We start from the raw sequence: 26903 nt of genomic DNA, 5'->3' as shown, positions 1-26903 counted from the left end.
TGGGCGTTCTGACGAGAAGTATCATCCACTTCTCTTCAGAACGCCCAGCTTCTGGCAGTGCAGACACAGCCGTGTTCTCGAGAGATCACGCTGTGACGTCACTCACTTCCTGCCCCAGGTCCTGCATCGTGTCGGCCACATCGGCACCAGAGGCTACAGTTGATTCTGCAGCAGCATCAGCGTTTGCAGGTAAGTAGCTACATCGACTTACCTGCAAACGCCGATGCTGCTGCAGAATCAACTGTAGCCTCTGGTGCTGATGTGTCCTCGCTCGTCCGACACGATGCAGGACCTGGGGCAGGAAGTGAGTGACGTCACAGCGTGATCTCTCGAGAACACGGCTGTGTCTGCACTGCCAGAAGCTGGGCGTTCTGAAGAGAAGTGGATGATACTGATGTCACAATAAATAAATAATGAAAACCTTGCGTAGATCCTCGTTACAAATAAGCATTTCAGATATTATGAAGCTCAATTTTTGTAATATTTAAGATTTATATAGTTTGTTACCCAAATTGGGTAACTGTGAAGAGCAGTAGCAGGTAGTTCATATTCTTTGGAGCTTTTCTCCAGGAGCCATTCACAGAATACAATACACTTATATCGCCCGTGTTCTGTGACTGTAATGGGTCGAGGGAGTGTACACAATGCAACAACCCCTGTATTCTCTCCATTCACAGAATACAGGCTGTTGTAAACAATTCTTGTATTGTGTTGATAATGCAGGGAGCAGCTACTAAGAATTTAAAGGGATTTTCTGGGCTTTATAAAATAAATTAATTCTGCCTGCAAATAGGGCCGTTTACATAAAAAAAGCTAAGACTTACACTTTAATCCCCTGGCGCTCCAGCGCCGCTGGTCCATGGTCCTTCGTAGGACTCTGTTTAAATTGGCTGGAGCAGTGACATTCTGTACCGACGACAAGTGACAGCTCCAGCAATCATTGGCCACAGTGGTCATATGCTGTACTTCTTGACAACAATTCTGTGGCCAGTGATTGGCTACAGCGGTCACGTGCTAGTTCAGAATGTCACGGCTCCAGCCAATGTAGACAGAGACTGGCAGGGGACCATGGACTAGCGGCACTGGAGAGGCAGGGAACTAGAAGGTCAGTATAAGGTTTTTCAGTAAACCACACCAGTTGCTGGTAAAATTAATATCCCCCGTATAGGAGTTCTCGTCTTTGGGCAATCCTTTTTTTGTTAGCAGAGTCCCCAAAAATAAACTGATCACAGGATGTCCCGCTTCTTGGATTCCAAGCGATAACCTGTAATCTATAAACTTGTATTCCCTATAATCCATGGATGTTCCAGGCCTAGAAAGACAGAACTTTTTGTAGCCGCTCTGGCTAATTGATGGAGTTAATGAATAAGAGACTTCCCTATATTATCTCATCTTTTCCTAATAGGTTTTTGACAAAAGCGTTTTCGAAGCCAGACAATCCCTTTTATATTCCCTGTGGAAGCTTTCATCTTTGACTTTTCCACTTTATTTTCTCTTCTAATACTTGTTGTAGAGGGTGGCGTGATGTGCGCTCTGAAACAGTTTCCCCTTGTGCTCCTACCTTCCCTCTCACAGCATGCAGTCTTACACATACCTTGAACTAGAAAAGCTGCAGCTGCATCCCCCTCCTTCCTGTCTACTATGTACGGTTTTATACAAGACAGATTTGTGAGGGACAGAAATGGTTTGTAAACATTTTCAGAGTCTGCAGACAGTGGAACTTTATGCTGCTGCAAGGTGATGAAAATGCCACTTACCCTAATCGGATATATTATAAAGTTTCATATATTCATATGTACTATTGAGGAATGCATAACATTGTAAAGATGGGTATACCTTAGAGATTATATTAAATGCTGGCATGAATAACGATCCCCCTATGATGATGATTTCAAAATTGTTTCCTTTACAAATAACATCAATCCAATACGTGTGAACTTTTTCTAAAGGTGGAATTGTTTTATTACATGTAATAATTGATTATGGATAGTAAATGCCTCTACTAGAATGTGATGAATCTTTAGAAAACAGCAGACGGCCAAGGCATTCCGTGATCTGAAAGCCCTTTTACACTGGCCAATTATTGGGCAAACGAGAGTTCACAGAACGCTTTTTCCTGAGAATTGTCCTGTGTAAACAGGGCAGCGATCAGCAGATGAACGAGCAAGCGCTCATTCATCTGCTGATCGTATCGTTTCAAATACTGAAAATATTATTGTTAGCGGCAGTTCATCTCCCTGTCTAAACAGGGAGATGCGCTGCCAACATGATAATAATGTCCCCATACTAGCTCCTTGTGAAAAGAGCAAAGGGGTGACAGGTTGGGTCGTGTAAAAGTACCTTAATTGAAGTTTAATAAAAGCTGGGGTCACATGTTGTAGAGCACTGCAACAATTAGGTAAATTCATACGAAACGAAAAAGCTGCAATTTTTGCCCGAACAGAAAATCCACAGTGGAATACTGTAGCAGACCAGTGGATAAGATTCTAACAAATTTTATTCACGTGCTATGGAAATTTTAGCGTGGAAATTAACCTTCAGAATGGATTTTTATATCTGCAGCATGTTAATTCCTCTCGCGGCATGAGCACGGATTTGTAGCAAATGTTCCTCATTCACTTCAATGGGGAAATTAAAATCCAGAATTGAATCCTATTCTTACGGATATTGCTGCGGATAACCTGTGGATCTGCAGTAAAATCTGCAGGCCAGTTTCTGTTTGCCAGCCTGCAGCGTTGACGAGTCATATAGTCAAGTAATCACTGCATCCAATCACAGGCTGCAACAGTCGCATGTGTCCACACTTCTTCGCTGGAGGCGGGGTGAAAAGACACGGGCGGGAGACCAGGGAAGCATCACCACGGGAGTGCCAGGCTATTGCAGCGTATGCTGCTTTTTTTCCGCAAAACTGAAATTCTCACGACTTGATGTGACTTTGCCGCTACTGAAAGTTTACGCAGCAAATACCCCCCCACACACACACCAGAATTAGGCGAGTTTACACACCAATGTACATAGTCTAAGGAAAGGCCAAGTGATCCAGAATCCGGAAAGTGCTCACAGGACCCGATATGTGTTCATAGACTACTCAGAATGGAAAGATTGTGCTGAACGTTTCCCTAGAGTACACAGATTTTAGGCGGGTTCATTCAGTGCAAATACGTTGTGGCATAGGTAAAGTAAATTGAGTTTGTCACATGCAGTGGACAAAAATTTGTGTGGATATTCGAGCATGCTGCAGAGATTAAAACTCTGGGGCATGGCCTATTCATTGTGAATATTGCAACAAAATTCACCCATTGCATTGAAATGGGTGTAATCCACATGTTACTGCAAATCTTTTCAGGGTTTCTATGTGGGGAAAAAAACCTTAGCATGTGAATCCACACTTATAAAGCTGATATTGTGCAATGTCTAAACATTTAGCTGCCGGACAAGCAACATATAAACCCTCTATGGGAATCCTTTACATTTCATTCTACAGCTCAAGCCGGTAGCATTTGCTGTAAGGACCAATGTCAGTTACTGTGGAGCTTTGGATGAAGAATGCCCGGTCCAGGGATCTGCGATCAACTTTGAAGCCAAAGATTTTCTACATATCAAAGAGGTGAGCATAAAAATAAGTTGTATCCCACCTAAATCTACAACAATATAGTAATCTTTGGAGATCAAAACATAACACACAAAATATTAATCTTTCAAAATGCTTTGTGGTTTATTATAAAAGCCGCCCATACGTGAATACAACTTTAACCCTTAAAGACCAGGCCAATTTGAGTTTTTCATTTTCGTTTTTTCCTCCCCGCCTTCCAAAAGCCATAACTTTTCTATTTCTTTTGTCGACATAGCCATATGAGGTCTTTTTTTTTGCGGGACAAGTTGTAGTTTTTCATGCCACCATTTATTGTACTGCATAATGTACTGGGAATCTGAAAGAAATTATTTGTGGGGAAAAATGGGCTAAAAACAGCGATTACACCATTTCTTGGGGGGTTTTATTTTTACGGCGTCCATCAGGCGATATAAACTACATATTCACCTTATTCTACAGGTTGATACGATTACGGCAATACCAAATTTATATGTTTTGTTTTATGTTTTACAACTTTAAAAAAAATAAAACTATTTGTTAAAAAAAATAAAATGTTTTGTGTCGCCATATTCTGAGCCATAACTTTTTTTATTTTTCCATCAATTTAAAGGTGTGAGGGCTTAAATTTTGCGGGACAAGCTGTAGTTTTCACCGATACCATTCGGGTACATGTGACTTTTTGATCACTTTTTATTAGTTTTTTTTGGAGAGCTAAGGTGAACAAAAAACAGCAATTAGCTGCCGGAGTACAAAGATTGCTTTGTTAGGCACCCAGGTCTGCAATAACCACTGTAAACGGCCGATTGCGCCACGGGGGGTGCGATGGTGTATTTGAGGGGGCGCCCTCCTGATTCTAACAAATTAAATGCCGCAATCGCGATTGACCGCGGCATTTAAGGTGTTAAACGGGCGGAATCAAAGTGAACTTTGATTACGCCCGTTGCACTGAGGTGTCGGCTGCCGTGTACCAGTACGTGACATGTCGTTAAGGCCTCATGCCCACTTCAGTGTTTTTCTTCAGGGTGCTAGACGTTTTTCTGATGGCTAGCACCCTGACCCATTCATTTCAATGGGGCCATGCACACTTCAGTTTTTTTGACGGTCCCGTTGCTCCGTTCCGATCCAAAGTAGAGCATATCCTACTTTGGTCCGAGATTCCGTGACCGTGAGGCCCATGCAAGTCAATGGGGTCGTCAAAAAAACTGAAGGCACACGGAAAAGGCGTCCGTGTGTGACGGAGCCGTTGCCTAGCAACAGCCGGGCGGGCAGAAATACATTACAGATATATTACACTAATCAGCAGCCACTTGTCTCTATCAATCACTGATAGAGAAAAGAGGCTGCTGATTAAAAATAAAAAGCAGTTCATACGTACCCGGTCGTTGTCTTAGTGACGAGTCCCTCTTCTTCCTCCTGTCCGACCTTCCTGTATGACGCGGCAGCCTGTGATTGGCTGCAGAGGCCGCTGCAGCCTGTGATTGGCTCCAGAGGCGGTCACCTGGGATGAAGCGTCATCCCTGGAGGCCGGCCTTCTGACGTCATCCTGACGTGCGTGACCGCCACTACAGCCTGTGATTGGCTGCAGCGGTGACATGGATAAAACGTCATCCCTGGAGGCCGGACAGGAGGAAAGTAAGTATGAACTTATTATTATTTTTTTATTATTTCATTAAAATTGTATTTTCCGAGCGCCGAGCATGGCACTGTCCAGGGTGCTGAAAGAGTTACCGCCGATCAGTGCAGCCCATTAACTCTTTCAGCACCCTGGACAGTAACATGCTCGGCGCTCGGAAACACCGAGTGCACACGGCCGCTAAAACGGGCACACGGATCTGTCAAAAACGGCCGTGAAAACCGTGTGGGAAGTGTGCACAAGGCCTTAGGGGTTAAAAAGAAAAGTTATATGGCCTTCTTGGGCAGTTGCGGTATTGGTGTGGAGATCTCGGCGACTCTATGTACTGTATGTGGCGCCCTGTGCTTAGCCAATGGAATTCAAAATATTTTTGATGCAGACAAGTCCACACAGTGGGGCACACAGTTATCTAGCGCATATGTGTGGCAATATTATGTACCTTTGTTGGAACGAGAAAATCAAGCATAAACAACGTAAACCAGCTCAGGACCATTATTCTTCTCCCATCAACCTTGAGGGGAAATTCACATGTGGCAGATTTGTTGCACTGTACTGACCTCTGACTCCGCTAACCCTTGCTGTTTTAATGATTTCCTAGAAATACAACAATGACTGGTGGATCGGGAGGCTAGTAAAAGAAGGGGGAGACATCGTCTTCATTCCAAGCCCTCAGAGGCTAGAGGCCATTCGACTGAAACAGGAGCAGAAAGCTAGGTAAGGAATGAGTACATTGCTTATTATTCTCATTAAGATATATGGTTAATTGCAAAAGTTATTATTTTCCTTATATACAGGCGGTCTGGTAATACTTCTGGTTTGGGAGACATGGTCTCAATCAATCGGCGTTCGCCTCCCCCATCAATAGGTAAGTTTTAGTATTTTTGCTATCACCATGTCATTGTTAATCATGTGTCCACCCTTAACTTTTCTTAAATTGCCTAAATTATACAATTTGTCATGATACTAATTCAATACAATCTGACGACATCTAGGAAAAAATTGTATACGTTTAAACGTATACTTTTGACATGGGAGTGTATGGGCAACAAATGGCATCCATCTGATGCATCCGTCATAGCCAATCGGTTAAAAAAAAGTTTACGGGCGACAGGTGGCTGACAGGTGGCTTTAGTCAGAGGTATCCTTCAGAGGTATTTGTTTTTTTTTACATGTTTGTTAAACATCTTGTACCATTCATGTCGGGTTTAGGGATAAGTTAGGGGTGGACACATCTGTACAGTACTCTCTCCTATGAAATGGTATCTATCCTAAACAAGGTCCAATAAACCGTTTTGAACTGTTACCTAATCTGGCAAATATGCATTTTTGCGGGTTTCGTTGTACTAATTGAAGCTTTAATAAATGTTTGGATCCCTTCTATACATTAGAAATGATAAACTATCTGTATGTAAAACAAAAGCAGCAACTTTGCTGACTTTTTAGGTAACTTCACTAGTTTTCATCTACACTTATGTCTACACGTCTGAACTTGCTAACACTTCATCGCATTCTGGTGTGGCACCATAAAAGCTGCCATCTTGGCACACAAAGCTCAATGCAATTGCCAAAGATAATTACAACAAGTATTTGATCTTATCTATCAAAACTGTGTCAAACTGTGGAAAAAGTGACTTTGTTACCTATATCAACCAATCAGAGCTCACTTTTCATTTTCCAAAAAGTACTGAATAAAATTTAATGTAGATAGGTTTCTAAGAGTTACAAGTTATAGGTTTGTGTTGGTTGGTTTTTCTTTCTCAGTAGCTCCCTGTAGTTTATAAATATATTTGTCTTAAAGGGTTTTTTCGAGTTACTTAAAAAAATTGGCCATTACTCACCCCCCAGATCCATGTAGTTTCAGCACCTCCACTCCGTTCCTCCCCGCCGCTTTGTATTGACATAACTGCAGCGATGATGTGCCAGTATACCCACGTGAATGCTGCAGCCAAGCACTGGATCCTGTGCCGTATACCCACTGAGACCTGTGATTGGCTGCAGCGATCATGTGGGTATACGGGCACGTCATCACTGCAGCTATGTCAATACTCAGTGGCGAGGAGGAACGGAAGCGGCGGCGCTGGAACGACGGGGATCCGTGAATTGAGCAACTGCTTTTTTTTTGGCCTCCCTCCTACACCTGGCCAATTTTTATACCTCAGAAAACCCCTTTAAGCTCAGACCATAGCAACCAATCAGATGACATCTTAAAAAAGAAAACAGAAAACTTGACTTATCTGTTCGTATGAACACCAGTTATTATATAAGAGACTATATGGGGTTCACATAATGATCCAATTATTGCGGTTATCTGGCTTAATTATATTAGAAAAATGTTGTTCTGCACTAAACATTCTCTGACAGTTTTTTTTTTACAAAGAAAAATGGTGTTAAAGAGCACCCAGCACAACCTAGCGTTGTCCATATCATGCGCCATGTTGGGTAATCCAACACAGGGTAGACCAGTTCTTTTAGATTGGCAGACCTCTTAGCGTTTTGTCATACCTCATAAATGTGCATCTGATATCATCTATCAGATGCACATTTATGAAATATAACATAACGCTAAGAGGTCTGCCAATCTAAAAGAACTAGTATTTCTGTGTGGTTTGTCTCGTTAAACAATTTATAATGAAATGTATGATCATTTTGACATTTGCCGCCTACTATGACAATAAGCCTATAATTCTTTGTCTCCGTGCCGTACTGAATTAGTCAGTACAATACATTGTCAGGATGAGGCTCCCTTCCTTCCAACAATATAAGCTCACACAGCGACATCTTTCTGATATTATTTGTGCACAGACCAGGAAAAGAGTTCTTTATTAACCGAGATGGCTCCAAATCACTATTGCTCCATTACGGTTTTTTTCTAATGCAAATATAAATCCAATAGAGATTTTTCCAAGAGGAAATTAATAAATGGCTGCAAAAAACAGCACTGATCTTATTTTCATCTCGGTTTCATATATTCTGTCTTTGCATTAATACAAATTTCAACTTTTCAGTCACGAGTACAATGTTACAGCCTTTCTGCCGATGACTAAAATATGCCATTCCTATGTGATTGGTGTGACACTGACTGCTGGGATCCACCTCGATCAGAGGAACATTGTTCAGTGGAGCACCTCATCCCTTTTGCTTTTACCAGATGCAGTGTCACATTTGTCCAAACACCGTGGGGAAGATTCACTACTGTTAGTCTAAAATGTGTCAAAAACTTTTCTAGGATATTGCAAATTATGGATATTTGCACTTCACTAGACACGTCTAAAAAGTGTGTAGAAAAGGGTTGTGGCTTAGTGGAAAGGGTGTGTGGCTGAAACGGTGCCAAAATTTAGCCGAACAAATTTGCACAAAATTTAGGTGCAAAATAACCTGAATCAAAGGTGGTATAAGGAAGAGAAAAGTGTCTAACAGGTCAAGCAAAAAATCACCAAAATGATCATATAGCATGCGCCACTGTGATAAACTTAGCGCATCTTGTGACTGCATGGTCTAAGTTTACACCATATAAATATTATACAGCATTAGTAAATGTAAGTCTGTGTCTGTTATTTCAGCACATTAGCCGCATTCGCTTGAATTAAGCTGAGCTGCAATACCAGATGCAGTGCATGGACGGAGTTGGCATTGTGTCTGGTAAAATCGGAAGAGGTTGTGGCACTCTACCAAGCACTGCATTCTTGAGATCATTAAATATGGATGGCATATCCTAGATCTATACCATCAATCACTGATTAATCTTAAATAATTATTTGTTGTTTTCATTATTAATAGAGACTTTAGTGAAGGAGTTAGTGTAGGTTTATTCATTAAAGGGTATAATTATTATAATAATCTTTATTTATATAGCGCCAACATATTCCGCAGCCCTTTACAATACAAAGGGTTCATGTACATACAATATTAGGCATTACACAGTGACAAAACTAATTCCCAATTCAAACAAGAGGAGTGAGGGCCCTGCTCACAAGAGCTTACACTCTATGAGGAAATAGAGGAGACACAAAATGTAAAAAGTGCTTGTTTTGTACAATGGTCCAGTAACCTTTTATAAAAATTAGGGGGGTACACATAAATCTGCAGGATCCAGTCACCCAGCCAGTATCTGTGTATGCACAGATATGAAGTGCATATAGGGATTGGGTATTCAGAAATAATGTGTGTGATGGGGGGGGGGGGGGGGGGTTAGATTAGGGAATGTGATAGGCCTGCCTAAAAAGATGTGTTTTTAGGGCACACTTAAAGAGACTCTGTCACCACATTATAAGTGCCCTGTCTCCTATATAAGGAGATCGACGCTGTAATGTAGGTGACAGTAATGCTTTTTATTTAAAAAAAACTATCTATTTTCACAAAGTTAGGAGCGATTTTGGTTTATGCTAATGAGCTTTCTTAATGCCCAAGTGGGCGTACTTTTACTTTCGACCAAGTGGGCGTTGTACAGAGGAGTGCATGACGCTGACCAATCGGCATCATGCACTCCTCTCCATTCATTTACACTGCACTAGCGATATAGTTATATCACTATGTGCAGCCTCATACACAAACCCTAACATTACTACAGTGTCCTGATAATGAATACACATGACCATCCAGCCTGGACGTCATGTGTACTCAGAATCCTGACACTTCTGAATCTTTTTTGTGAGATTCCAGCAACGGATACGAAATCTTGCGAGATCACGGAGCTAAACGAGATTTGGTTTCACTTGCCGGAATCTCATAAAAAAAAGATTCAGAAGTGTCAGTATTCTGAGTACACATGACGTCCAGGCTGGATGGTCATGTGTATTCATTATCAGGACACTGTAGTAATGTTAGGGTTTGTGTACGAGGCTGCACATAGTGATATAACTATATCGCTAGTGCAGTGTAAATGAATGGAGAGGAGTGCATGATGCCGATTGGTCAGCGTCATGCACTCCTCTGTATAACGCCCACTTGGTCGAAAGTAAAAGTACGCCCACTTGGGCATTAAGAACGCTCATTAGCATAAACCAAAATCGCTCCTAACGTTGTGAAAAAAGATCGTTTTTTTTAAATAAAAAGCATTACTGTCACCTACATTATAGTGCCCATCTCCTTATGTAGGAGACAGGGCACTTATAATGTGGTGACAGAGCCTCTTTAAAGAAGATCAGTCACTAGTTTATTAATTCCCTATCTCCTAACTAATCTAATAAGCGCTATGAATCTGATAATTACAGTGTCATTTTATTTATTTTTAAAAAACTGTTATTATTTGCAAAGTTATGAGCATTTTTCTAAATATTTATATAATTTAGCTATACTTGCCAAATGGGAGGTGACATTCTTTTCACTCTGTGCAGTGTAATGTTTTCTGCATGACGCTATCCAATCAGCATCATACAGTTCTCTGATCATATAGTATACAGCTTCCATTAACGACTATGTGTTTTCAACTGGTGATACCTCCGGTTGCTTCACAGCTAGAACTGCGATCCTGGTGACATATAAAAAATTTGTATCCCATCTTTCATGTGCCAACAGAACCACTCAGTCGGAGATATGGCTATTTGAAATGATCCCCTTTCCCTCCAGCCTCAGTCTCTCACACTGTGTTGTAGCAGCTTCATGCTGATAGGACAGCGTCTGAGGCTGTGAGGTAGCTCCACCACAGAAGAATCGGTGTCTATACTAGGCACCCACTTGTCTAGTATAGCCTCATTTGCATATTTAGAAAAAAGATCATAACTTTTAAAATGATAAACTTTTGGGACACATTTTTCACCATTTATCATTATCAGTGTGACAGCGCCTATTAGATTAGCTAGGAGATTGGGCATTAATAAACTAGTGACAGAGTCTCTTTGAAACTGTTGATGTTTGAAATGAATCTCATTGTTCGGGTAGCGCATTCCAGAGAACTGGTATAACATGAGAAAAGTCATGGAGACAGGAATGATAGATTCGGATTATGGGAATGTTAATCTTACATAGTTAGTAGAACGTAAAGCATGGGTAGGGTGTTAGAAAGAGATAAGGGAGGAGATGCAATGTGGTGCGGCTTTGTGGGTAACATTGATATGTTTTAATGGAATTCTAAAGTGAAATGGCAACCAGTGCAGTGACTGGCAAAGGGTAGAGGCATTCGTGTACCGGTCGGACAGAAAGGCTATGGACACTCTTGCATTTTTTTATTATTATTATTACATTGTAGTTTTATTTAATAAAATACATACAATTGGTATTTATTTAAATATTTTTACTATTTGTCTTAGGCAGCTTGTATGTCTTACAATACAATACATGTTGTTTGATGCCGTTCAGTTCTCATTCTGATAGACCAGCTGTATGTCGGCTCCTCTGTAACCTTTCTGGCTACTTAGGATAGCGTTCAGCAGAGCAGAGGGAGGGGCTAAAGAGGAGCCAACATTCAGCGGATCTGTACTGATCAATGAACAGCATCCTGCAGCTTGTATTGTCAAACATACAAGCTGCAGAAGACAAACAGAGCAATTATTTTAATTAAAACTAATAGTAAATATGTTTATGTAATACAATACCAACAATAATAAAGCAAAGGTGTTCCTAGCCTTTAACCCCTTAATGACCGCCGATTAGCCTTTTCACGGCGGTCATTAATGGGCTTTATTCTACAGCGCCGCTATTCCACGGCGCTGCTGTAGAATAAAGTAAACAGAGCAGGGAGCCGTCAAATCTCCCTGCTCTCAGCTGGCAGCTGAGGGCTGGGGGCGTCCCTGCTCTGCCGGGTGAGATCGATATTAGTATCGATCTCACCCGTTTAACCCTTCAGATGCGGTGCACAATAGCGTGCACCGCATCTGAGTGGTTTTGGAGAGAGGGAGGTAGCTCCCTCTCATCCCACCGACACCCGGCGATAAAATCGCCGAGTGTCTGTGTCTTCTATGGCTGCCGGGGGTCTAATAAAGGCCCCCAGGTCTGCCTGGAGCGAATCCCTTCTAGATCATGCCGCAGGCATGACCTAGCAGATGCCTGTCCGTTTTAAACGGACAGGCAGTAATACACTGCAATACAAAAGTATTGCAGTGTATTATAATAGCGATCGGAGGATAGTGAAGTCCCCTAGTGGGACTAGTATAAAAGTAAAAAAAAGTTAATTAAAAAAAAAAATGAAAAACCCACTTTTTCCCCTTACAAAATGCTTTACTATTAAAAAAAACTACAATAAAGCAAAAAAGTTACACATATTTGGTATCGCCGCGTCCGTAACGACCCCGACTATAAAGCTGTTACATTATTTAACCTGCACTGTGAACGCCGTAAAAAATAAAATAAAAAACAATGGAAAAATTGCTGTTTTCTGTTAATCCTGACTTTAAAAAAAATGTGACAAAAAGTGATCAAAAAGTTGCATCTACTCTCAAATGGTACCAATAAAAACTGCAAGTCGTCCCGCAAAAAACAAGACCTTATACAGCTATGCCGACGCAAAAATAAAAAAGTTATAGCTCTTCGAATGTGACAATGGAAAAATGTAAAAAATGGCTTGGACATTAGGGCCCAGAATGCAAGCAGGGGGAAGGGGTTAAAGTGTATATTCTAGAACAAACTGAGCAATTGTCTTGAAATATATACATATTCATGTGTTAAAATCGGTCACTATCCCATATATTATGTACTCTTAAGCTACATGCAACATTCCAAATCAAGTGCACTCTTTATTAGAACATGTTATTTTTGCCATAAAACTAAATTAACTCCTTTAAAAACGGTAATTTGAGTTTATTCATAATACTATTTTGCAGCCATCAGTGTAATAAAGAGCAAACCTTCAATAGTCCCTTCTAAGTGACTTTAGTTTACCTTTGTAAGTCTGTTTTGTGACTAACATGTTCTCAATATCAATATATTTCTTCCCAATAAGCCAAACAGAAGCAAAAACAGGTAAGTTTATTTATTTTTTTGAAGATAGCATGTCATTGCAAAAAGTACATTTTGAAATTGACTGGTATTCAAAGTTAATGTATACAATGCATTTTTGTATATAAGAGGTTAAGGCGGGATTCACACGACAGGGTTTCCCGGCCGGGTGCCGGCCGTTCATAAATCGGCTGGTACCCGGCTGCATTAGGAATAATAGACCCCTAATGGGGCTATTCACACAACCGATTTTTTGATGGGCCGGGAAAACCGGCCGTCAAAAAATGGGACATGCCCTATTTTCGGCCGGGTGCCCGGCTCCCATAGAAGTCTATGGGGCCGGGTAATACGCGGCCATCACCGGAATGTGTCCCGAGTGATGGCCGGGTCTACCGTCGCTCCAGCACTCTCTCCTCCTCACAGCGCAGAGTGCATGTGAGGAGGAAGAGTTGATGCCATTCGGACGAATGGCTACGCTGGAGATACTGTGTGGCAGGGCCGAGGTGTACAGCAGGTGGAAGGGAGCGCTGCGCTGGCTCCCTTCCCCTGCTTGTTACGGTTCCCGACCGCTGGCTGTGTTTTTACGGCCAGCGGTCAGGGTCCTTAAAACCCGAGCCATAGACTTTTTACGGCTCGGGTTTTAACTTGCTGCCCGCGCGATCGGGCAGATGAATGTCGGGTCTCCGGCTGTCAGAGACTTCCGGGGACCCTGAGGAGAGGATAGAAGCAGCTTTTGCTGCTTCTGTCTTCTCCGATGTCTTTTTACACAGCGTTTAATGAACGCTGTGTATAGGAATAGAGGCAGCAGCGGCGCTGTCTATTCCTCCCGGTGATCATGTGACTGGTCACATGATCGCCGGGTGCCGTTACTGACATACTGCTGCTGGGTCTTACTAGACCCAGCACAGTCCTATTAGTAACAATCGTCACTGTGAGAGGGCTGATTTCCCCTGTAACTGGGGCTGCTGTGCAGCCCCAGTTACAGGGGAAAAGCCTGGAGTAAAAGAAAGAAAAAAAATATTAAAAGTTCCAAAAAGGTCTTTTTTGACCTTTTGAGGGACAGACCATAATAATAAAAAAATAAGTAAAGTGCAAAAAATTCATCCGATTAAAAAACGGTCAGGGAAAAAACCGGATGCAAATTGGGTCCAAATCGGCCGGTAAAAACGGCAACACGGAATGGAATCGGAACGGATGCAAACCGGCCGGGAAAATTGGCCAAAAACGGCCGATTTTCCCGGCCGACACTCAGACCCTGTCGTGTGAATGAGGCCTAAAACTAATTCTCGTTCAGCTCCAAATTGTCAGCATAGCATTGCCCACTGTGTGCTGGCACCTTATGAACTCAAAGCCACTAATTTCTGTTCTGAAAAAATTGTAGCACTTTTTTTTAGCCCCAGCACAGAACTGTAAGATGTGATGTAGAAAAGTTGACTTCTTCCATACATATAAACAGGACAACCATTTGTATATAACCTGTATTAGGCTATATGCAAATAGGCAGCAGAAAGGTTTTTTTGTCATTACTATTGGATAATGATGGAAGAACAGTTTCTTTTTTTATTATGAAATCTTTAGTAAGATTTTCAAAAAGTTCTCCATTTAGCTTATGTTCAGCTTCCGTCTTTAAACCATGTGGAAATCAATGAGATCCATCGTCACATTGATTTCTGTCTTTTTGTAATAAAATATGGATGGAAACAAAAGGGAAATACTCATTAGTATATAATCCAACCAAAAATGGATAAAAGAAAAAAAAACGCCAATGTACTTATAGCATAAGGCACAACATAATGACCATGCAGAATTGTTTTGCACTATTGATGGTCAGAATTGTAGTTTATTATAATCAATGGAATAAAAACGTCCAACTTGACTAAAACACAGTGAAGGAAGTAAGAGGCTCAGTGATCTAAAATATTTTTAAATCAACTTGATGGTGCACTGCATGTAAAAATACATAAAAGTAAAATTAAATAATGGATGAGATACACAGTATTAACATATCCAAATGTTAGTATAGAAAACGTAAAAAAATACCACATATTTTATAAACAGATTATTAGAAGACAAGTGACTAAAAAGGTAACAGCTGTAATATAGGTTATAAAAAAATTACAGAAAGAAATTCTATAGGACCCTAATATTTACAAATGTATTAAAAACGTTAAAAATATACATTAAAGTATAATACGTAATAAAGGTAATAAAGAAGATTACCAAATTAAATGACTTTGATAAGTAAACCACTAAATGCTCATTAATGGTGGGAATCTTCCAGCCGCGTGATCGCATGCATCACAGTACAGCCAGGGGCATTCGTTCAATGACTTGCTATGATTTGACAATGTGACAGATGTGTTCGTCTTATCCAATCTCAGGACAACAGCTTCAGTCAGTTCAATATGTATTTGTGGCCCTTTAAATTGTGCATGTGTAGAAAAAAAACAGTTGGAATAAAATTAGACCCAAATATTTATTAGGTTAAAGTGGATGGTGAAGTATTGGAAATGTCTAGCAGACGATTAATGAGCCAAAACGTCAAAGTCCCACATAAATGTAAGGTTTCAGTATAAATACAGGTAGATGTCAGCTCTGATATTATCACACATCTCTATAAGACAATGCAAGCGGTGAGATTCTCTACACAGATTTGTGGACAATATTCAATAAATAATGGTTGTAGACGTCATTGTTGTATTGACACACACATAACAACTACTGGCATTTACAAGATGTCCATAAAGGCCAAAACCAGTTTAGCCCTTTGTCTGCACACTGGGTGGGTGTACTAAGCTCGCCTTTAGGAGTCATTCAGATGAGCGTCTATCACGTCCGTGTGACCGCCGTTAAAACAACAGCCGTCACACGGACTCATGTATTTCAATGGGGCCATTCACACGACCGTTGTTTCAACAAAGCGTGTGACAGAGTCTGTGAAAAAATAGGACGTCCTATTCTTATTGCGCTTCACGCATCTCTCCATAGACTCTAGTTTTTGGGGGATACGTGACAATGCGTCCTGCACTAGTGCACCTCGGACATGAAAAACGGCAGTTTTTCACATCCGAGGTTGGCCACGTTCGTGTGAATGTAGCCTTAGTCACTGAAGGATGAGTCTTGAAGTATGAGGTAATCCCTACATATTACATTGCTATTCCTCCATTGCCTAGTGTAACTAATTGATTCATTTGTAAGTCGGAAGCAATGTGATAGTGTATGTCACATTGTTTAGACTCGCTTCAGATATCTGTCTCATGAAATATGCTCTATAAATATACAAGAAACAATTAACAATTAGAAGTATCACGCTTTTTATTATGACTGCTGTTTACACCTTCATGTGTATGTCGGCCCCGCAAGCCTAGTGGGCCATGGCATCTGCCCGGTTTTGCCTTGTGCTGACATTGACCCTGGGAACGATAAACCTACTTTCATGCCTGTGCGTTTTGGCAAATTTTTATATATAAACGATCAATTCATTGTTTCTCATCTGACCATTCATCCTATAATTAAGAAATTGTTGCTAAAGTGCAACTACTGTGACAATGATTTCTAAAGCTGGCTATACACGAGATAACTGTTGGTCGAACATTTGTTTGACCGACAGCTATTCCTCGCAGCTATAAGCAGGCACGCTCAGCCAAGCATGCATGTTTATTGCAATGGGAAGAGGGGAATAAGCCACTGACAGACTCCCCCAGCAGCGGCTTATCGCCCAAAGAAACAAAGGGTATTGAAATCCGACATGTCCGATCCTTTTCCCCTGACATCTGCCATTGGGGGAGAGTTGGGAGGCCCCCGTACACATTAGAGTACATCTTTTAGTAATGCACCTTCCATCTGCCTCTTGAGTAGTTAGGATTTAGTTATGTGTATATATGTGAAGCAGGGTTTAGATATGAACCGTCACCAGTGGAATATTAATTCTGTACTGTAGCCATAAACCGCTAATTACAATGGCATGATGCTGGCAGGCACTCCGCATACATCTGTTCACTTGTACGATACTTCAGCAAGACTTGCTAAACGGATCTGTTTGTCTTTCAGACAGAGCTTGTTGCACCATATGATGTTGTTCCATCGATGCGCCCAGTGGTCCTTGTTGGGCCTTCTCTCAAAGGATATGAGGTACAGTTCTACTAAGATGGCATGGACTACCAAATTTTTCATTGCAGAAATATGAGGGGAAAAAAATTAATGTGCAAGGTTTTTTCACAAATCTGAAGGGGGAGAGGGATAATTATGAGGCATGGGGGCTATTATTTTTTAATAGCGCAACTCTAAATGCATTACTGAAATTTGGTTAAACAAAAGGGAATCTTGAGTCACTATCGTGTCCCTCTTGTTATAGAAACTGTTTTTTCAGAGACAAAAGGAACTTAAATGTATAAATGTGCAAAATCATTTTCTAAACCACTATGTATAACAAGAGCTTTTGAATTCATATACTGCTAAACGCCTGCAGTCAGTAAGGGACATTGGGTTACAGATATCAAAACTGGTGCAAAGGAAAAGTAGAGTAGTTGTCCGTAACAACCAATCAGGTTGCCACTTTCATTTTCCAAAGAGCCTCTGAAAAATGAGAGGTGGAAGCTGATTAGTTACTTTGGGCAACTACTCCACTTTTCCTTTGCACCAGTTTTGATATATCTCCTCCATTGAGTTTCATCAAAGAGAGTTTCCCAGGGGTCGGATACGCTGCTTACAAATCACGCTTCATATCCGACCTGGAACCCACAGCACCTTCCGTCCGAAAAATCAGGTTTTTGGACAGAATGAAACGTCGACAGTTACCCCCTCCCTCTACTCTGCGTGTAGTCCGGCCTTCTCCGATGACGTTGTGATTGGCTGCAGCAGTCACATGGGATGAAACAACATCCCAGGAGTCTGGACTACAGGAAGAAGGAGAGCGTTCTGGGTAAGTATAATTATTTTTTCCGGAGTTGCGGTTTTTGCGGTGTAATCGCTGCAATTAAATTCCGCACCGCAGGTAAATTTATTAACGTTTACGCTGCGTTTTTTTTCTGCAGCGTGGGCATGAGATTTTCTTAAGGGGGTTAGGCAATCAGTATGTGATCGGTGCGTGTCCAACACCCGGACTCCGCACCGATATGCCAGTCCGGCTGCCTCCGTGAATTGGATGTTTGGAACGGTATGCAGTAGTTGGAGCCAGAAGCAGATGACTCCGACCACTGCATAGTGGCCGTTCGGCAGAACTGCAGCTCTGTTCCTATTCACTTGAATATGGGCAGAGTTGCAGTACTGCAGCTTGGCCACTATTCTTTGACTGGAGCCACTTGCTTCTGGCAATATCGTCCAGTGCCCGGGTGACGGACACGCATGGATCATATGCTGATGACCTTTCCGGTGGATAGGTCATCTGTTGTCAGAACGTGGAAAACCCCTTTAATCCAATTCACTTTGCTGCTACTGCAAATGCTGTGGAATTTCCGCACACAATTCCGTTGTAGAAATTCCACAGTGTTTACGCTACGTGGGAACCCGGCCTTAGGGATATATATTGCTATTTTTCTATCACAAAAAAAATAAACATTAAGAGGAAACACATTGGTAACTTCAACATATGCAAATTCTACAGGTCAGCTTTTCTGTGAGGGTGGTGCTCTGCAAAAACATTGGGGGGAATTAATCAACTTTTCCATGCCAGTTTTCTGGCGTAGAAAAGTCGCAAATGGCTCAAAAGTTGCAAAAAGTGTGACGTTTCAGCCGTTTCCACTCCAAGACATTTACTATGATTTACACCAGAAACTGCCATCATTTATAGAGGAAATCTATGCCAACTCCTGACTAGTGAAGATCTCACTCAGTGGCACACGGACTGCCATAGATGTGACAAATTAATTAAGATTCCTTCACCTCTTAATAAATTTGTTCCAACTTATTTCCTGTTAAGATTGGGATATGAAAGGACATAAGGTCTTAATAAATTCCCCCCAATAAGTATGAAGAAAATCAATTTGATCCAAAAAGATGGTGAAAAAAATTCATGTAGCGCCTCTCAACAAATCTTTATTAAATACAACAGCCCATCAGGAGGGAGCACATTCAGCATTGGCTTCTAAATTTGAACAGACCAACATCCATTTCACATCACGTGACGGAATTGGTTTGTCTATTCACGTTTACCAGCCAATTCAGAGTGTGCTATGGCTCTCCTGATATGGTGTTGTATTTAGAGGATCTGTCAACTCTCCTGACATGTCAGGTTTAGTAAAAACATGTATTCCCCATAAAATAACAATTCTAAAGCCTCTTTTCGTAGAACACTGTGTGGTGTGTTCCTCTGTTATTCCTCCTAGAAATTTATGAATAAACTGACAGCTGGGATTTACCATTCCCCTTGTCAATGGGACTTATCCCTACAGTGACCAATCAGGGGGTTAGTAACACCCAGTTATCAGTTTATTTATTATTTAATTAGAAATATATTTATTTACTAGTACAGGCATTCCAGGAGAGCTGACAAGTCCCCTCTCGTAAAATTTTGGTGATTTCTGCTACATGATCATTTCATCATATTGAATTGACAGTTTAGAAAAGAACCAACTCTGTTAAGAAATAATATAAGGAGAATGATGCCATATCTCCAGTATGGCATAAGTAGTACCGTCACATACAGTCTGTTCCTATGTCAAATTTAGCTGATGGTTTGGTGTGCCACCTTGGTTTTGGAGAGGTATGGTGGTATAGTTTATGCAAAATAATAAGTTTTATAATATAATTCTCTTTGTCCGGTACATTTTCTAAACAGAACAGTAATATTGACTGCATGAATGAGAATTAATTCCTTGACTGAAGAATACATTGTCATTTGTTGTGTTCAATAAACTAGAAAATTGGAACAAAGGAAAATAGACTAGTTGATCTAAAAACAAATAGCAATGTAGATGTTACAATGTAGATGTTACATTGTAATTACGCCTCAGCAGTTTTTTTCATAGCATCAGCTAACTTCTCAGCAGCCTGGAAATACACTGTATCAGCAAAGATACTGGTTTAAATGGTTCACGTTTGTCCATGTGGGAATTCTAGCAAGAAGAAAAATATATATAAACCGCAAAAAGTAAATACCCTATCTGTACTTTGATGTAGATCTACACGAGTAGGGACCCATTACGCAGGATATTGGTGACCTATTCTGAGGTTTATTACCTACAACACAGATTGCATTTAGGGTGACAAGTGACAATAATCCTATGGGCATCTTTTTGGGTATTAGAGTGATTACACTGCACTCCACCTGCATTTGGGAGCAGATCTTCAAGCCAGGAAGAAGACCCACCCAGACTAGGAGCTGTACTTTCCCCATTGTGTAGTAATTCATAGGTTATATTCTCATCTGTAGATTAATATATGTATTTTTTGTCTGGTTATATGTATACATCTGTATCGCCATTGCTGTCTTGCAATTTGCAGGATGTTGACACAATAATTTCCTCCTATGTTATCCCTTCATAATCTGCTAAATAGTGGGGTTTTCATCACTGCATATGGTTTTGTACCTATCTCAATTGCTTCTAGGGAGAATAACTCTGTGGTGCTGCCATGCAGGCTCCGTGCCCATGACTCTGTCAAGTGCATGATGCCTAAAGTAGAAAAAAATGCGCCCGTATAGAATGTAGTCTTGTTGATATGAGACAACTGACTCACTAATGATCCCTACATTTAGGAATTGAAACCATATGCTTCCCCTATACAAGGCATGCGCCCGAAAAAATCGCATCACTAAACCGTGGCACTTTACAACTAAACTGTGTGTGATTTAATCGCGCAGTTTACTACTACTATGTATAGCCTGAAAGGATTGTTATCAGAGAGAATGAAAAACATGCTGGACAAATGAATAGCCCATGCCAGATCAAACAAACTGCTCGGGAAACTGCAATAACCTAATAAGTCCAAGACTTTGGTTAGAGAAGTAGTTATGTTGCTTGACTGTAAAATTGAGTGTTTGATATGCCCGAACTAAAGACGGACCCATAGGCCTTCCATGTGCTGGGGCATCAGCGAGGCACTGTATTCCCCATAGAAGTCAATCTTCTTGAAGGAAAGATTACAGCGCTGACTTTTTTTCCTACAGATTTCAAACATATATTTCAGAAAAAATCTCTGTATGTGCCCATAGAATTCTATAGACGTGCTTGCTAACAAGTGCATATGGCAAGCATACAGCCACACAATCTTCATAGAGAAGACAATAGTGAAGAGCTATGGGACTTTCAGTGTGACCCGATGCACATGGGAATAGTTGTTCGTTTTTTTTTGTTTTAAAATGACGTCACTATTAGCCAATAGACAATGCACACATCACATATTCCACCAAATGCCAAAAAATGGCCATAAACTCAAAATCAGTAAGCAAATATAGATTTCATGTTTAGTAGTCCTCATAATTTGCATGTAGTGAAGATGGAAACAAATGTGAGATGCAATGTGGCTTAGATGGGAGGACGAAGTATTGTTTTATACAGACACTAGTGTTTCAAACAACTTATGCTAATCTAATAGTATACCGGATATAGATCAACTTTGTTATTTACCTACAGTTAATATTTGGTTGTTTTATTTATACAAATTTGGTGTGAAGTTCCTGCCATTAGTTGTCTCCCTTCCTGTAATCTTCTGTTATCAAGCAAAGTCTGCCCCTGGTTACAGAGCAGAATTGATGGACTGCAGAAAGTGGGGGGGGGGGGGGTGTCAATTCACATATAGCATATGCAAGTCTATGGAAAAGGGTGGGGGCAGGTAGAGTAAGCAGGAGCAGAGTGATAAAGACACAGGCTGCTGATAAGATTTATATGTCACCCCAGTGCTGGATTCTCAGCTACACTGCTCTGTACTGCAGTATAATGTCCTACATGCTGCTTCTATATACACTACCGTTCAAATGTTTGGGGTCACCCAGACAATTTTGTGTTTTCCATGAAAACTCACACTTATATTTATCAAATGAGTTGCAAAATGACTAGAAAATATAGTCAAGACATTGACAAGGTTAGACATAATGATTTTTATTTGAAATAATAATTTTCTCCTTCAAACTTTGCTTTCGTCAAAGAATGCTCCATTTGCAGCAATTACAGCATTGCAGACCTTTGGCATTCTAGCTGTTAATTTGCTGAGGTAATCGGGAGAAATTTCACCCCATGCTTCGAGAAGCCCCTCCCACAAGTTGGATTGGCTTGATGGGCACTTCTTGCGTACCATACGGTCAAGCTGCTCCCACAACAGCTCTATGGGGTTGAGATCTGGTGACTGCGCTGGCCACTCCATTACAGATAGAATACCAGCTGCCTGCTTCTTCCCTAAATAGTTCTTGCATAATTTGGAGGTGTGCTTTGGGTCATTGTCCTGTTGTAGGATGAAATTGGCTACAATCAAGCGCTGTACACAGGGTATGGCATGGCGTTGCAAAATGGAGTGATAGCCTTCCTTATTCAAAATCCCTTTTACCTTGTACAAATCTCCCACTTTACCAGCACCAAAGCAACCCCAGACCATCACATTACCTCCACCATGCTTGACAGATGGCGTCAGGCACTCTTCCAGCATCTTTTCAGTTGTTCTGCGTCTCACAAATGTTCTTCTGTGTGATCCAAACACGTCAAACTTCGTTTCGTCTGTCCATAACACTTTTTTTCCAATCTTCCTTTGTCCAATGTCTGTGTGCTTTTGCCCATATTAATCTTTTCCTTTTATTAGCCAGTCTCAGATATGGCTTTTTCTTTGCCACTCTGCCCTGAAAGCCAGCATCCCGGAGTCGCCTCTTCACTGTAGACGTTGACACTGGCGTTTTGCGGGTACTATTTAATGAAGCTGCCAGTTGAGGACCTGTGAGGCGTCTATTTCTCAAACTAGAGACTCTAATGTTGCTCAGTTGTGGAGCGGGGCCTCCCACTTCTCTTTCTACTCTGGTTAGAGCCTGTGTGGTCTGTCCTCTGAAGGGAGTAGTACACACCGTTGTAGGAAATCTTCAGTTTCTTGGCAATTTCTCGCATGGAATAGCCTTCATTTCTAAGAACAAGAATAGACTGTCGAGTTTCACATGAAAGCTCTCTTTTTCTAGCCATTTTGAGAGTTTAATCGAACCCACAAATGTAATGCTCCAGATTCTCAACTAGCTCAAAGGAAGGTCAGTTTTATAGCTCCTCTAAACAGCAAAACTGTTTACAGCGGTGCTAACATAATTGCACAAGGGTTTTCAAGTGTTTTCTAATCATCCATTAGCCTTCTAACACAGTTAGCAAACACAATGTACCATTAGAACACTGGAGTGATGGTTGCTGGAAATGGGCCTCTATACACCTATGTAGATATTGCATTAAAAAGCAGACGTTTGCAGCTAGAATAGTCATTTAGCACATTAACAATGTATAGAGTGTATTTCTGATTAATTTAATGTTATCTTCATTGAAAAAAAACTGTGCTTTTCTTTCAAAAATAAGGAAATTTCTAAGTGACCCTAAACTTTTGAACGGTAGTGTATATATATATATATATATATGTGATAGAGAAGCGGAGAATCCTGCTCTACTATCTATATCTATGTGTGCAGTGTATAGAAGATATAATCGCAGTTAGGCCCCATGCACACGACTGTAGATTTAGTCCGTAATTCCGGTCCATAATTACAGACCCTTTCATTTCTATGGCCGACTGACACCTTCCCGTATATTTGTAGGAATGTGTCCGTGACGTAGAAGCCTTCCGTAAAAAATAGGACATGTCCTATTTTTTTATTTTACGGACTTTGCTCCCATACTTAAAAATGGGAGCACGTTCCGCAAATGCGGATGACAGTCTGCTGCCAGCCGTGCCCGTAATCACGGACCGTCATTGTACATGGGGCAGTCGTGTACATGGGGCTTTAGGCTCTTCCCAGTAGCTGAGAGAAAAAATTTGAATTAGAGGGAGAGCCTGCTGAGGGGAAACCTATTAAATAATACAAGCCGTATTAATAGTGTTTTTCCCTATGTACACACATATGACAGTGAGATGGAAAGTCAACTGAAAAGTAAGGTACGCTTTAATAGTAGGACAAGTGAAATCAGCAAGCAGGCTTCCAAACTGCTGTGATAGCACCGCACAGTGATAGCTTGATCTCTCCCTCATTTGTCAGTGACATCAGGCTTGCATCAAGACAAAAGTCAATAATTTGCTGTCATTAGGCTCCCTACAGCTGCTCGGCGATGCCATTTTGTGTGACCTGTGGCAGGGGCAATAAAAAAAGTGTACAGTGTGTCTGTCCTTAATTGTTACAATGTGGTGTAAAAGACTTAGTAATTTATAATGTGCATCAATGGGAAAATGTTAAACAAACGTTTTTTTACGCCCTATTATATCTTATAGGCTTCTTAATTGAAAGGCTAAAAAAATCCTATCATCAGATCAATGATGGTGCCACCGTTGAGACCCTTTCAGCCCTCTCTGTATATTCATACCCCTCTGTATATCATACAGTTATTTTATTATTGGTATATGGCCCAATTAGTACATCCTGACACCTTATTGTGAATTGTGCAATGGTTTAATAATTCCCCAGGTGTTGAAAACTGGAGTTCACATTCAAAATATTCCCACCAGGTGGTTTGTGTCTCTGTCACAGCGGGGTGCTTAGTGCAGAACCCCTACAGTGTAACTAATTGGCAGGAGAAGGAGCTGGTACCATGTAGTAAGAAATGGAGTCATCTCGAGCCATGTAAAAACTACTCCGCTTTTTCACTGTGTTAATTTACTAATTGAAAGCCATCTATCATGAGCCACTTACTCAGCTCTGTGTTTCCTCAAAGTTCAATAAGCAATTGGATATTAAAGGCATGTGCTGAATCAGACCTCATTCCAACATCTAATTCACAAGGAGCATAATAATGTGACAAGAACAAGCCACTCCACGGTTCTCACACCACGGACTGTGTCACTTCTACCAGCAAGATCCCAATTACTGCATTGGGGAAGACCAATGTTGGACTTGCCTCGCCTCTTATCGGACTAGGTGTAGTACCTTTCAATAATTTGTGCTGTATCCTGTTGTTTCAATTATGTCTTGGCTTCATTTAAATTAGTCAAATGGTGTAAGTAAGCGACCTAGTATTGATTAGAGAGAGTACTTTAAGTTTATGTAACATACTAAAACCACCTAGAATTTCAGAGACACACGTCATGGTGCCATTAAAGACATTTGACCACTTTAATAATTCACACCTAGAACATGCTGCTTACCTCTGAATTGATGGTTTGAAATTGGGACTCTTTATGATGGAAATGTGAAAAAAAAAGTTTCAATCGTGACCACTTTTTTAATGTAAAATTTCAGTAATTAAAGGGGTTGTCACACGATTAAATATAATATTTTTTTTAGCTCACGTGAAACACAACAATTTTTCAATTGGAGGCAGTAAAGAAAAAATACACCTGTGTCCAGATGGTGCTGTTACATACTTGTTATGGCGCCCCCTTCACAGAACCTAATGTGGTCAGTGCCAGTAAGAAGCAGCCACTTCTACTGCAAAAATTCTTATTGGCTGGACTGCACAATAGCAGGAATCATTCCTGCCCATGTACAAGAGGATTCGGGAAATAGGACTGAGCTACTGGGTATGTGTGTCCGCCAGCACTGGACAAATTAGGTGGACCTACTGAGAAGGAAACAAAAGAACACCAGCGCCATAGTCACAGGAACATTTTTTAAAGGGAACCTGTCACTTGGTACATGCAGTCCAATCGGCAGTTATGTGATAAAGCAGGAGGAGCTGTATAGATTGATATATATCTTTGTGGGAAAAGATTCAAGATAACCTGTATTTATTGATCCCTGCTCACTCTGAGCTTAAAAGTCCAGTGGGCGGTCCTTCTCAGTGATTGACAGCATTTTCTGTATGCAGATAGAGAAGAGAGCAAAAGCCACGGCGCCACTTGATGTGGATCAATGAAGATGGAGGTGAGGAATAAATAAATATATGCTCACCGTAAGGTTAGGAGAGTTGAGTAGTGGGGTCCACGAAATAGCTGCTGCCAGATCCGAGCCGGTTAACGGGGTGACCGCTTAGGTATGATGAGCGCAGGTTTGGAAAATTAGTTGGGATCTATGTTGGCGCTGCTGCGTGGTATAGACGGGATACAGATCCAGAAGCCGGTTATCATAAAGTGTATTTATTGCTAATTGCAACGCGTTTCGACGCCGAACTGGCGTCTTCGTCAGGCATCTGCGTCTTCGTCTGCCTGACGAAGACGCCAGTTCGGCGTCGAAACGCGTTGCAATTAGCAATAAATACACTTTATGATAACCGGCTTCTGGATCTGTATCCCGTCTATACCACGCAGCAGCGCCAACATAGATCCCAACTAATTTTCCAAACCTGCGCTGTATGCAGATAGAGAAGGCTGTCAATCAATGGTTCAGACCGCCCACTGGACTCAACCACAATAAGCAGGTATTTATATCAATAAGATGCAATCCAATTAAGATAAATCTTACCCCACAAACCTATATATCAATCTGCTCAGCTCTTCCTGCTCTATAACTTACTGCCTGCAGATAGGACAGCATGTACAGTACCACATGACAGGTTCCCTTCAAAAATTATTTCAATTGAACATTTTTTATGTTTTGTGAAATTTATAATTTAATCGTGGGATAACACCGTTAAATTTTATCCTTGATCATTCTGGATGTATTCCCCTTGCTCTGTTAGGTGTTTTTTTAGGTATAACTGCGGAAATTAAAATAAACTTAATGCTAATTACTGTTTCTTATGGTGATGGGACTTAATGGGTAACTATCATATA

General features: G+C 41.0%; 1 protein-coding gene across 5 annotated transcripts in view; it reads left to right on the top strand.

Annotated features, from left to right (window-relative positions):
• Positions 1 to 26903, top strand: part of CACNB3 (calcium voltage-gated channel auxiliary subunit beta 3) — a 297646-nt gene that overhangs the window by 241285 nt on the left and 29458 nt on the right. For 4 of the 5 annotated variants that reach the window (XM_075852205.1, XM_075852202.1, XM_075852204.1 and 1 more), the window contains exons 3-7: positions 3485 to 3607; positions 5824 to 5939; positions 6020 to 6090; positions 13099 to 13118; positions 17145 to 17225. In XM_075852205.1, coding sequence (XP_075708320.1) covers positions 3485 to 3607; positions 5824 to 5939; positions 6020 to 6090; positions 13099 to 13118; positions 17145 to 17225 — 411 coding nt within the window. Of the gene's footprint in view, positions 1 to 3484; positions 3608 to 5823; positions 5940 to 6019; positions 6091 to 13098; positions 13119 to 17144; positions 17226 to 26903 lie in introns of those variants that run through there. The other variant, XM_075852206.1, reaches the window with a different exon arrangement.

Source organism: Rhinoderma darwinii, chromosome 2, assembly GCF_050947455.1.
Source record: "Rhinoderma darwinii isolate aRhiDar2 chromosome 2, aRhiDar2.hap1, whole genome shotgun sequence".
Lineage (NCBI taxonomy): Eukaryota > Metazoa > Chordata > Amphibia > Anura > Rhinodermatidae > Rhinoderma > Rhinoderma darwinii.
This window is presented reverse-complemented; position numbering and strand designations above follow the sequence as displayed.